Source organism: Cherax quadricarinatus, chromosome 86 (genome assembly GCF_038502225.1).
Source record: "Cherax quadricarinatus isolate ZL_2023a chromosome 86, ASM3850222v1, whole genome shotgun sequence".
Taxonomy (NCBI): domain Eukaryota; kingdom Metazoa; phylum Arthropoda; class Malacostraca; order Decapoda; family Parastacidae; genus Cherax; species Cherax quadricarinatus.
Genome location: NC_091377.1, coordinates 5,980,896 through 5,994,315, shown reverse-complemented (window position 1 = coordinate 5,994,315; position 13,420 = coordinate 5,980,896). Strand labels below are relative to the sequence as shown.

Below are 13,420 nucleotides of genomic sequence, written 5' to 3'. Positions count from 1 at the left end.
TTATATTACTGCTGAGTCAAGCAGGGAGATAACCTGTTATTCTACTGCTGAGTCAAGCAGGGAGATAACCTGTTATACTACTGCTGAGTCAAGCAGGGAGATAACCTGTTATACTACTGCTGAGTCAAGCAGGGAGATAACCTGTTATACTACTGCTGAGTCAAGCAGGGAGATAACCTGTTATACTACTGCTGAGTCAAGCAGGGAGATAACCTGTTATATTACTGCTGAGTCAAACAGGGAGATAACCTGTTATATTACTGCTGAGTCAAGCATGGAGATAACCTGTTATATTACTGCTGAGTCAAGCAGGGAGATAACCTGTTATACTACTGCTGAGTCAAGCAGAGATTCAAAGTTTTATTCTCTATAAGGATTACAATGCTGAGTTTACAGAAATTTGGTTATTGTTTGGTTTACATGTAGTAAAATTGTGATTACAGAGTGTACCACTAGAACGCTTAGCATGGCTAGGCATTTTGGGCATACTTAGTTTTATTCTTAATTGTAAAATATTACAAATTATGAGGTAAGTTGGTATTATGGCTAAGTGACTAAATACTAGTTTATGAGTTTAGCAATGTGAATGCTTTTGTTTTGGCACAGTATATAGTTTCAGTATTGGAGTATCACAGGATTCATTATTTTAAGACTGAGATTAATATTTCTGTTTATGGTCAAATGAGTGAGCGAGTGTAAGTGTGAACCACCAGGTGGTATTCGTGTAGTTAGTTGACGGGGTGTATCAGGGAGATAAGATGTTTTCTAATGGTAGTTTTGAAGGTGATGAATGTGTCTGCAGTTCTAGAGTTCTCAGGTAGGGTATTCCAGATTTTAGGGCCTTTGACATACATTGAATTTTTGTAAAGGTTTAGTCGGACACGGGGAATGTCGTAGAGATGTTTGTGTCTGGTGTTATGCCTGTGGGTTCTGTCACAACTATCAAGAAAGCGTTTTAGGTCAAGGTTGATATTAGAGTTTAAGGCCCTGTAGATATAGATTGCACAGTAGTAAGTGTGGATGTACTGAACTGGGAGTAAGTTTAGATCTTTGAAGAGTGGGGGGGTGTGCTGCCAGGGATGGGATTTAGTGATTATTCTTACTGCAGCTTTTTGTTGGGTTATTATTGGCTTTAGGTGTGTTGCTGCAGTTGATCCCCAAGCACAAATAGCATAGGTGAGGTATGGATAAATAAGTGAGTGGTATAGTGTGAGAAGGGCATTTTGCGGCACGTAGTATCGTATCTTGGAGAGGATCCCAACCGTTTTGGATACTTTTTTGGCTATATGCTGGATATGGGTGCTGAAATTCAGGTTGTTGTCAAGGTATAAGCCTAGGAATTTTCCCCCATTATTTCTGGTAATTAGAGTGTTGTCAAACCCAACTACCTCCCATTCCCCAGGCACTGTATGACCCCTACAGACTCCAGTAGAAATAAAGAATCCCAATAGAAATGAAGAACCCCAAAGGAAATGAAGGACCAAATGGAAATCAAGGACCCCAGTGAAAATCAATGACCCCAGTGAAAATCAATGACCCCAGTGAAAATCAATGACCCCAGTGAAAATCAATGACCCCATGGTAATCAAGGATCCCCCATGGTAATCAAGGATCCCTATGGTAATCAAGGACCCCCCATGGTAATCAATAATCCCCATGGAAATCAAGGATTCCCATGGAAATCAAGGATTCCCATGGAAATCAAGGATTCCCATAGAAATCAAGGATACCAGTGGAAACAAGTCACTGACTTTTTTGGGTTATCCTAGGTATTGTACACATATGTTTAACTATGTTTGATAATTGTACTTATGTGAACCTGTACTTAAATAAACTTACTGACAGGTTCAGCACTTCCCCCTTATATAATAATGACAATTCCACTGGCTCAAGTATAAAAATCTGTCCTCATTCTTCTGAATTGGAATGATAAATCTTGTTGTACAGGTACAATGTTGTACAGGTAAAATATTGTGCAGGTAAAATATTGTGCAGGTAAAATTTCCAGTATTACACATGTGTCTTAATTTTCTGAAGTCAACACTGAAGACTCACAATCTGTGGCCAATGAGTAACTCGTGCACGTTAATTCTTACTCAACATCCATCTATATCCTTCCAGCTGGAAAGTAAATAATACATCCCACAGATATCCTCATTTCTACGGAGGAATTGTTTGAGTTACAGAGTAGCATTTTGAATTAATTTGTGTTAAGAGAGTGGGAATGAAGGGGTCACAAACTGTGGCAGATGAGGCTCTCCCGGCAGTGTAAACATGGCAGTCCCAAGTCAGCTGGTTAGGGAGAAATTTCCCGACATAGATGAGGAAATCTTTCAATATGTCGAGGGTGAGTGTGACCTGGGCACCTCCTGAGGCTGCCCCAGACTTGACCTCCCCTGCTGACCCTACCTCACCTCCAGGGGACCCTTGATTTGACAGTATTTCTCGACTAAGTTTCTTCCTGATACTTGCTAAAGTACCAGTATTTTAAAATGGGAAATGGTATGGTGATACCAATACAATGTGGAAATAGACACTTATGTACAGTTGAGAACATTTATTAGAGGAAACATTTAGCCACGAGTGGCTAATAGATAACTTAAGTTCTCCCTCTATTAGGACTGAAGAAGATATTCACTCCTGGCTATACTGTTCTTCTAATAAATGTTTTGAACTGTACACAAGTGTCTTTTTCCACAGTATTTTAAGTGGATTATGTGTCTTATGTGATGATAATGATGAGTTATTTCCTTCACATAATGTAGACACATGGGGAAATATGCGAGTGGATACATGAGTGGATAAATGAGTAGATACATGGGTAAATATGAGTGGATACATGGGTAAATATATGAGTGGATAAATGGGTAGATACATGGGTAGATACGTGAGTGGATACATGAGTATATACATGAGTGGATAAATGGGTAGATACATGGGTAGATACGTGAGTGGATACATGAGTAGATACATGAGTGGATAAATGGGTAGATACATGGGTAAATATGAGTGGATACATGGGTATATACATGAGTAGATACATGGGTAAATATGAGTGGGTACATGGGTAGATACATGAGTAGATATATGGGTAAATATGAGTGGATACATGGGTAGATACATGGGTAAATATGAGTGGGTACATGGGTAGATACATGAGTAGATATATGGGTAAATATGAGTGGATACATGGGTAGATACATGAGTAGATATATGGGTAAATATGAGTGGATACATGGGTAGATACATGGGTAAATATGATTACCTGGAGTTTACCTGGAGAGAGTTCCGGGGGTCAACGCCCCCGTGGCCCGGTCTGTGACCAGGCTTCCTGGTGGATCAGAGCCTGATCAACCAGGCTGTTACTGCTGGCTGCACGCAAACCAACGTACGAGCCACAGCCCGGCTGGTCAGGAACCGACTTTAGGTGCTTGTCCAGTGCCTGCTTGAAGACAGCCAGGGGTCTGTTGGTAATCCCCCTTATGTATGCTGGGAGGCAGTTGAACAGTCTCGGACCCCTGACACTTATTGTATGGTCTCTTAACGTGCTAGTGACACCCCTGCTTTTCATTGCGGGGATGTTGCATCATCTGCCAAGTCTTTTGCTTTCGTAGTGAGTGATTTTCGTGTGCAAGTTCAGTACTAGTCCCTCTAGGATTTTCCAGGTGTATATAATCATGTATCTCTCCCGTTTGTGTTCCAGGGAATACAGGTTTAGGAACCTCAAGCGCTCCCAGTAATTGAGGTGTTTTATCTCCGTTATGCGCGCCGTGAAGGTTCTCTGTACATTTTCTAGGTCAGCAATTTCACCTGCCTTGAAAGGTGCTGTTAGTGTGCAGCAATATTCCAGCCTAGATAGAACAAGTGACCTGAAGAGTGTCATCATGGGCTTGGCCTCCCTAGTTTTGAAGGTTCTCATTATCCATCCTGTCATTTTTCTAGCAGATGCGATTGATACAATGTTATGGTCCTTGAAGGTGAGATCCTCCGACATGATCACTCCCAGGTCTTTGACGTTGGTGTTTCACTCTATTTTGTGGCCAGAATTTGTTTTGTACTCTGATGAAGATTTAATTTCCTCGTGTTTACCATATCTGAGTAATTAAAATTTCTCATCGTTGAACTTCATATTGTTTTCTGCAGCCCACTGAAAGATTTGGTTGATGTCAGCCTAGAGCCTTGCAGTGTCTGCAATGGAGGACACTGTCATGCAGATTCGGGTGTCATCTGCAAAGGAAGACACGGTGCTGTGGCTGACATCCTTGTCTATGTCGGATATGAGGATGAGGAACAAGATGGGAGCGAGTACTGTGCCTTGTGGATCAGAGCTTTTCACCATAGCTGCCTCGGACTTTACTCTGTTGACGATTACTCTGTGTTCTGTTAGTGAGGAAATTATAGATCCATCGACCGACTTTTCCTGTTATTCCTTTAGCACGCATTTTGTGCGCTATTACGCCATGGTCACACTTGTCGAAGGCTTTTGCAAAGTCTGTATATATTACATCTGCATTCTTTTTGTCTTCTAGTGCATCTAGGACCTTGTCATAGTGATCCAATAGTTGAGACAGACAGGAGCGACCTGTTCTAAACCCATGTTGCCCTGGGTTGTGTAACTGATGGGTTTCTAGATGGGTGGTGATCTTGCTTCTTAGGACCCTTTCAAAGATTTTTATGATATGGGATGTTAGTGCTATCGGTCTGTAGTTCTTTGCTGTTGCTTTACTGCCCCCTTTGTGGAGTGGGGCTATGTCTGTTGTTTTTAGTAACTGTGGGACGACCCCTGTGTCCATGCTCCCTCTCCATAGGATGGAAAAGGCTCGTGATAGGGGCTTCTTGCAGTTCTTGATGAACACGGAGTTCCATGAATCTGGCCCTGGGGCAGAGTGCATGGGTATGTCATTTATCGCCTGTTCGAAGTCATTTGGCATCAGGATAACATCGGATAGGCTTGTGTTAACCAAATTCTGTGGCTCTCTCATAAAAAATTCATTTTGATCTTCGACTCTCAGTCTGTTTAGCGGCTTGCTAAAAACTGAGTCATATTGGGACTAGAGTAGCTCACTCATTTCCTTGCTGTCATCTGTGTAGGACCCATCTTGTTTAAGTAGGGGCCCAATACTGGATGTTGTTCTCGACTTTGATTTGGCATAGGAGAAGAAATACTTTGGGTTTCTTTCAATTTCATTTATGGCTTTTAGTTCTTCCCGCGATTCCTGACTCCTATAAGATTCCTTTAGCTTAAGTTCGATGCTTGCTATTTCTCTGACCAGTGTCTCCCTACATGGGTAGATACATGGGTAAATATGAGTGGATACATGAGTAGATACATGAGTGGATACATGGGTAGATACATGAGTGGATACATGGGTAAATATGAGTGGATACATGGGTATATACATGAGTAGATACATGGGTAAATATGAGTGGATACATGAGTAGATGCATGAGTGGATACATGGGTAAATATGAGTGGATACATGGGTAGATACATGAGTGGATACATGGGTAGATACATGAGTAGATACACGGGTAAATATGAGTGGATACATGGGTAGATACATGAGTATATACAAGGGTAGATACATGAGTTTACCTGGAGACCTGGAGAGAGTTCCAGGGGTCAAAGCCCCCACGGTCCAGTCTTTGACCAGGCCTCATGGTGGATCAGAGCCTGATCAACCAGGCTGTTACTGCTGGCTGCACGCAGTCCAAAGTATGAGCCACAGCCCGGCTGGTCAGGTACCGACCTTAGGTGCTTGTCCAGTGCCTGCTTGAAGACAGCCAGGGGTCTATTGGTAATCCCCCCTATGTATGCTGGGAGGCAGTTGAACAGTCTTGGGCCCCTGACACTTATTGTGTTGTCTCTTAACGTGCTAGTGACACCCCTGCTTTTCATTGGGGGGATGTTGCATCGTCTGCCGAGTCATTTGCTTTCATAGTGAGTGATTTTCCTGTGCAAGTTAGGTACTAGTCCCTCTAGGTTTTTTCAGGTGTATATAATCATGTAGCTCTCCCGCCTGCGTTTCAGGGAGTGCAGGTTCAGGAACATGAGTGGATACATGGGTAGATACATGAGTGGATATATGAGTGGATACATGGGTAGATACATGAGTGGATATATACATTTGAAAATGAAAAAGACTGTCAATTTACAGCAGTAGCCCAGAACCTAACCTGCTGTATAAGCAGAATAATAATAATTATAATACGTATATCTTTATTTCTACAAGTACATGTACAAGATATACAGGCCTAGCTAACATCAGTGACATACTACTATACAGAAAGCTGCTTGTTATGCAGAGCATTTTCAGCAGATTAGGTCAGTTTTGTCCAGGGATGTGACCCACACCAGTCGACTAACACCCAGGTACCCGTTTTACTGATGGGTGAACATAGACAACCGGTGTTTTACCTGGAGTTTACCTGGAGAGGGTTTCTGTTTACCTGGAGAGAGTTCCGGGGGTCAACGCCCCCACGGCCAACACCCCCATGGCTCAGTGTCATCATGTAGGGGGGTATTGGAATGAAAAGGATAATTGGAGAATATGTGAGTAAAGGGGAGTAATCGGGAGGGAGTAGGTAGGAGGGAGACAGAAGTAAGCAGGAAGGAGGCAAGTAGGTAGGTATGACAGGTCAGTGGTGACCACCACGACACTCTCATTAACTCTACACTACTCACTACCATATGACTCGCCCACTCTTCACTCACATATAAACATAATAAAATATAAGAAATAGAAAACAATAACGGGGACAGTGAATATTACTATTCTACTCAAACACCGTTTATTATTAAGTCTTTGTACAATAATATATTTGGGAAAAGGAGTACATTATTGTGTATAGATAAATGGGGTGGTATATATAAGCAGTGAGACAGGGAATACAATCAACTTGACAAAAATGAATATAACTTACAATATAGTTCAGAGGACAGTTCACCACAGGAACTAAGCCACAGGTCCCAAGACCTACACAGCCGAGTACTGCTCCAAGCCAGTACTCTGCCCAGTGTCTCCAACAGTCTCCTCCAGAGACTTCAGCAGCCTTCTCCGGAGCCCTGCACCCCAGCAGCAGCTTCTCTCGAATCTCCTGCTCAGAGCTCTGCACACAGTAGCAGCTCCGCTCGAAGTCTCCCTGCTCAGAGCTCTGCACACAGCAGCAGCTCTGCTCAAAGTCTCCCGATCATGCTCTTCCTTGGGCTTATATTGTGGTCCAAGCACCCTCCACAATGGGGTGTGCACCACGTGTTACGACCTGATGCCGAGATCTGACGCCAGTGACGAACGAAGGAGCTGAGATTTAAGCCGAAAAGGCGTGGCTAATAGCCATTTGCCAAGGCCAGGTGTGACCATAAAATTAGGTCTCTCCAGAGACCTCACAAGGCCAGCTGAACTACATCACACCAGTCTAAGACTAGGCCTCATGGTGGATCAGGGTCTGATCAACCAGGCTGTTACTGCTGGCCGCACGCAAGCTGACGTACAAACCACAGCCTGGTTGGTCAGGTACTGACTTTAGGCGCCTGTCCAGTGCCTTCTTGAAGACAACCAGGGGTCTGTTGGTAATCCCCCTTATGTATGCTGGGAGGCAATTGAACAGTCTTGGGCCCCCGACACTTATTGTGTTGTCTCTCGGTGTACTCGTGGCGCCCCTGCTTTTCATCAGGGGAATGTTGCATCTCCTGCTGAGTTTTGCCTTCATAGTGAGTGATTTTCATGTGCAGGTTTGGTACCAATCCCTCCAGGACCTTCCAAGTGTATATTATCACGTATCTCTCTCGCCTGCGTTCGAGGGAATACAGATCCAGGATCTTCAGCCGTGTAAGGAAACACACCAAATGTTTTCACCCTCGCCGGGAATCAAACCTGGACCCTCAGCGTGTGAAGCGAGAGTTTTGCCACCAGGCCATGGGCCACCATCTGCATATATTTAGACTAACATGATTGAAGAATAATATAATTACAAGGACCCCAGTGGATATAAATCACTTTGACTTTTTTGGGGTTATTATAGGTAATTTACACATATATTAAACTATGTATAATAATTGTACTTATTTGAACCTGTACCTAAATAAACTTACAGTAATAAGATATGACTTAGAACAGTATAGTATTTAAGTGAAGTGTGTGTAGTTCGTTCATCTCCTTTGATATTGTACTTAACATGTTTATTTTTTCATCATAGGTGTTCTTACAAGTACTGAGGATTTTGAAAGCAGTGATGATGTTTATGAAGCTATTGGCAGTCTCTTGGCAGATGCTGTTGGAATAGAGAAGGATGCTGAAATAAGGTATGCCAAATTTTTTATCTTTATTTATCTGTTTATTATATGTATATAATCCAGCAGGCATGCGTGAGCGTGTTTGATAGGAGTGAATGGAGACAAATGGTTTTTAATACTTGACGTGCTGTTGGAGTGTGAGCAAAGTAACATTTATGAAGGGATTCAGGGAAACCGGCAGGCCGGACTTGAGTCCTGGAGATGGGAAGTACAATGTCTGCACTCTGAAGGAGGGGTGTTAATGTCGCAGTTTAAAAACTGTAGTGTAAAGCACCCTTCTGGCAAGACAGTGATGGAGTGAATGATGGTGAAAGTTTTTCTTTTTCGGGCCACCCTGCCTTGGTGGGAATCGGCCAGTGTGATAATAAAAAAAAATAAAAAAAATTTTTAAATGAAATTGGTAAAGCAGTTGATAATCTTTATTCTCTTAATTAAATCAGTCTACATTGCTTACTTTTACATATTATATTTATCAAAGGGTCAATGGAAATGTGTTGAACATTCAATGCATCTATTACATATAAATACAGAAAGTAGTACAGTATTAAACATTGTTTAACTAACAAATACATGTTAATTATGCTGAAAAGAACTATAATGCTGTCTGTAGGTGTGTAATGCAGTCAGCTGGACTGTTGGGGAGGGGGAGGCAAGCTCCCACTGTCATGCCCCTCATATACTGTCATGTCTAATATGCAGACAGTAGTGTTGTAAGCTGCCTATCCCCTTTGGCCTCACCAACTGGTGTCACTATCCACTACACATCAATGCCTCCCAATATTTATCCACTCTTTCATACTAAGTGGTATTCTCTTTCACCTACAATTAGTATGACACATGTAACAGTCGAAGGGAAAGGATCAAATATTTAGTCACACTTGTCTGGCTGGGTGTCCATTTACTTTGACTTAGTTTAAGGCCCTTCAATTGAAAACCAAACATGGGAAGTCATTCAAAATATATTCATTGAATTTCCTAAAATCAAATCTATTTTCTTTCTTTTATCAATCAATCAATCAAGTTTATTCTCTATAAGAATTACAATGCGGGGTTTACAGATTTTGGATATTGTGTGGTTTACATGTTATAAAATACTAATTACAGAGGGGACCACTAGGACACCTAGCATTTCAGGCAGACTTAGAATAATTCTTAACTCTAAATTATTACAAATTATGGAATAAGTTAGTATTATGGCTAAGTGACTAAATTATAGTTTGTGAGTTTAGCAATGTGAATGCTTTTGTTTTGGCACCTTACATAGTTTCTATATTGGAGTATCACAGGCAAACTTATGACTAGTTAGGATTCATTATTTTAAGATTAAGATTCGTATTTCTGTGTTTATAGTCAAATGGGTGAGTGAGTGAGTGTAAGTGTGAACCACCAGGTGGTTTTCATGTAGTTAGTTAACAGGGTGTATCAGGGAGATAAGATGTTGTCTAACGATAGTTTTGAAGGTGATGAATGTGTCTGCAGTTCTAGAATTTTCAGGTAGGGTGTTCCAGATTTTAGGGCCTTTGACATGCATTGAATTTTTGTAAAGGCTTAGTCAGACACGGGGAATGTCATAGAGATGTTTGTGTCTGGTGTTATGCCTGTGGGTTCTGTCACAACTATCAAGAAACCATTTTAGTTCAAGGTTAATATTGGAATTTAAGGTCCTGTAGATGTAGATTGCACAGTAGTAAGTGTGGATGTACTGAACAGGGAGTAAGTTTAGATCTATGATCTTATGAATGTCATTAAAAGCCAGTTAACATTGTTATTTAAAGACATTGTTAAAAAATAAATTCATCCTATGAATACATATCTCCCTAATTCTCTCTTCTTCCCTCCCTCTACCACTAGTCCCAGTTATGTCTGTGCAACTCATCTTAGTCTGGCTAGGTGCCTATTTTCTTGTGACCTGGCTTAGGACACCTAAATTGAAAACCAACCATGTGAATTTGTTCAAAATATGCTTTATTTCCTCATGCCTAAATCTGTTTTCTTTCTGGTTATTCTTTCATATGGGTGTCATTATGAATCAGTTTAGTGTGATATTTGAGGAGAAATTATTAAAAAATCACAGTACATAGTTCCAAAGTGCCAAAGTCATGAAGTAGAACATCATAAGTCGAGGAGCAGCTTTATTATGTCTTCATACACAACCAAAACAGGTTTATGTTTCTGTTCATAATGCACATAGGTGGATTTTGTCAGAAATCATTCATTTGGTGCACTTTTTAACTTCTACTCTGTAGCTTTTACTAATGTTTTTATGCTTATGTGAATGCAGGAAGTTGTGTGAGGATGTGATGAAAAAACTCATAACTCCCAATGGAGCCATAGAGCAAAAGATCCTTGATGCACCTGTGCAGTTAGCAGAGATGGCAGCCAGCATGGAATTGGAAGAAGAAGCAATCAAGTCTGTCTGGACCAGGGAAAGAGATGATGGACTTGTAAGGACTGAAATGGCTTTGTTCAGAATTTAAATTGATATTGATATCTGAATATAATTTTTTTAGTCCATCTGTGAATTAGCCAGACTTGAGTCTGGAGGTGAGAAGTACTGTGTATGCTTTGTGAAGAATGGATGGGGATGATACAGTTTGGAGGGTTATTTGAATTGTAATGTCCATGTCTATAGCAAAACAGCTATAGAATAAATGATGGTGAATGCATTTCATTCTTTGAGTCACTGTCTTAGTGAGAAATTGTTAATTTTATAATGTGTGTATAACACAGAGGCATCATATATAGCCTTTGGAATGCACAGAAGCATTAGGCAACATAGTCCCAACTCATTTATGCTCAACATATCTTATGTTTATTCCTCAGAAAGTAGACCAAAGGAAACTTGACAAAGCAGAAGCAAAACTAAAGGAAAAGAAGGAGAAAAGAATAAATACGGATAAGAAAGATGTTTTACCAGCTATAATAATGGACATGGCCACAGCATCCCAGGTTAGTTGTCAACTTATATTATTGCTGTAGTAAAATTGTTCAAGGGACCTCGGTGACATACACTTGGCATTACAGTACTTTTATTATTATATACCTTGTCTTACTCTCCAGCATGACTTTAAATTTTATTTCAGGTAGTGAGCAAAAAAGACAGAGTATTAGATGCCAAAGGTGGTTGCAACACAAAGGACATCAGAATAGAAAGCTTTGATGTAGCTTTTGGTGATAAGTATGTTGAGTATAGATTACTGTTTTTAAATGAGCTATTTTGATATTTTGTCTGGTATGTACTGTAGTATATATATGTAGTGTGTACATTACACTAAAAATGTAGGTTTACAGCCTCTTTCTATATGAACTTGACCTTTTATACAAAAAATTAAACCAGATTCAAGTTTATTACATTATTCATTAAAATATTGAGCATTTTCTTTTAAAATATGTTTGGCTATTTCCCACCTAGTCATGTTGACCTAGAGAAGAAAAACTATTCACCATCAGTTATACATTCAGAAAGGCACAAACATCATGCTACAGGAATGATGCTTACCTTAGAATTTTATTTAAACAATAAAGGGGTACAATTTTTATATTCAGAATTTTCTGTAATTCATATGCCTCTACACAAATCTTTCAGTGGGCTGCAGAAAACAATATAAAGTTCAACGATGAGAAATTTCAATTACTCAGATATGGTAAACATGAGGAAATTAAATCTTCATCAGAGTACAAAACAAATTCTGGCCACAAAATAGAGCGAAACACCAACGTCAAAGACCTGGGAGTGATCATGTCGGAGGATCTCACCTTCAAGGACCATAACACTGTATCAATCGCATCTGCTAGAAAAATGACAGGATGGATAATGAGAACCTTCAAAACTAGGGAGGCCAAGCCCATGATGACACTCTTCAGGTCACTTGTTCTATCTAGGCTGGAATATTGCTGCACACTAACAGCACCTTTCAAGGCAGGTGAAATTGCCGACCTAGAAAATGTACAGAGAACTTTCACGGCGCGCATAACGGAGATAAAACACCTCAATTATTGGGAGCGCTTGAGGTTCCTAAACCTGTATTCCCTGGAACGCAGGAGGGAGAGATACATGATTATATACACCTGGAAAATCCTAGAGGGACTAGTACTGAACTTGCACACGAAAATCACCCACTACGAAAGCAAAAGACTTGGCAGACGATGCACCATCCCCCCAATGAAAAGCAGGGGTGTCACTAGCACGTTAAGAGACCATACAATAAGTGTCAGGGGCCCGAGACTGTTCAACTGCCTCCCAGCACACATAAGGGGGATTACCAACAGACCCCTGGCAGTCTTCAAGCTGGCACTGGACAAGCACCTAAAGTCAGTTCCGGATCAGCCGGGCTGTGGCTCGTATGTTGGTTTGCGTGCAGCCAGCAGCAACAGCCTGGTTGATCAGGCTCTGATCCACCAGGAGGCCTGGTCTCAGACCGGGCCGCGGGGGCGTTGACCCCCGGAACTCTCTCCAGGTAAACACATGTATTATTTGGAACAAAAAGTCTGCTACTTATCATATTAATACATTCCTTAAGACTGAAGCAAGGCATTTAGCATACAAGAGGGAAAATACTGATAAAAATAAGCCAGTGCTTCACTAGTACTTCTGGACTCGTGTTTTCTTGACTAGCATTGATTTGCTGTATCAACTGTTACCTCTTTCTCTCCTTTCTGCTGATGTTCTCTCTTAGCACCTCCACTTCTCTTCTCTACCATCTCCCTCACCTCTACCTTGTAGTACTGAATGACACATACGTGTTTAGCACTTTCTAGGAACATAATTTTTATCTTGGGCTCATGCAGTGTTTACCTTCATTATACCAGTGTTATTTAATTTAGATACATTGATGCATCCTCTTGAGGTCTGGTTAGGTGGCTTTAAAGTTAATTTTATTGGAGAGTTTAAAAGGAAAATAGAGTACATTGAAGTGAAGGAAAATGATGGAAAAGCAATATGTATTAACCCTTTGACTGTCGCAAGCCCCTTTCTGAAACTGTCATTCTATGTCACAAAATTTTTTGAAAAAAAAAAAAGAAAAAAATTTCTCATGAAATGATAGAGAATCTTTTCCCCATGGTAGTGACACCAAAAGTACGAAATTTGGTTGAAAACTCGTGGAATTACGCTCCCGCGAAGTTAGC

At 40.8% G+C, this 13,420-nt stretch overlaps 1 protein-coding gene across 2 annotated transcripts in view; it reads left to right on the top strand.

Moving 5' to 3' along the window:
- The first annotated feature begins 2,049 nt into the window (after positions 1–2,049).
- Positions 2,050–13,420, top strand: part of LOC128703049 (ATP-binding cassette sub-family F member 3) — a 48,595-nt gene continuing 37,224 nt past the window's right edge. Inside the window, exons 1-5 of one of the 2 annotated variants that reach the window (XM_070103597.1) lie at positions 2,050–2,128; positions 8,197–8,302; positions 10,575–10,737; positions 11,117–11,242; positions 11,377–11,471. In XM_070103597.1, coding sequence (XP_069959698.1) covers positions 2,068–2,128; positions 8,197–8,302; positions 10,575–10,737; positions 11,117–11,242; positions 11,377–11,471 — 551 coding nt within the window. In that variant the 5' untranslated portion in view covers positions 2,050–2,067. Of the gene's footprint in view, positions 2,129–2,261; positions 2,348–8,196; positions 8,303–10,574; positions 10,738–11,116; positions 11,243–11,376; positions 11,472–13,420 lie in introns of those variants that run through there. The other variant, XM_070103598.1, reaches the window with a different exon arrangement.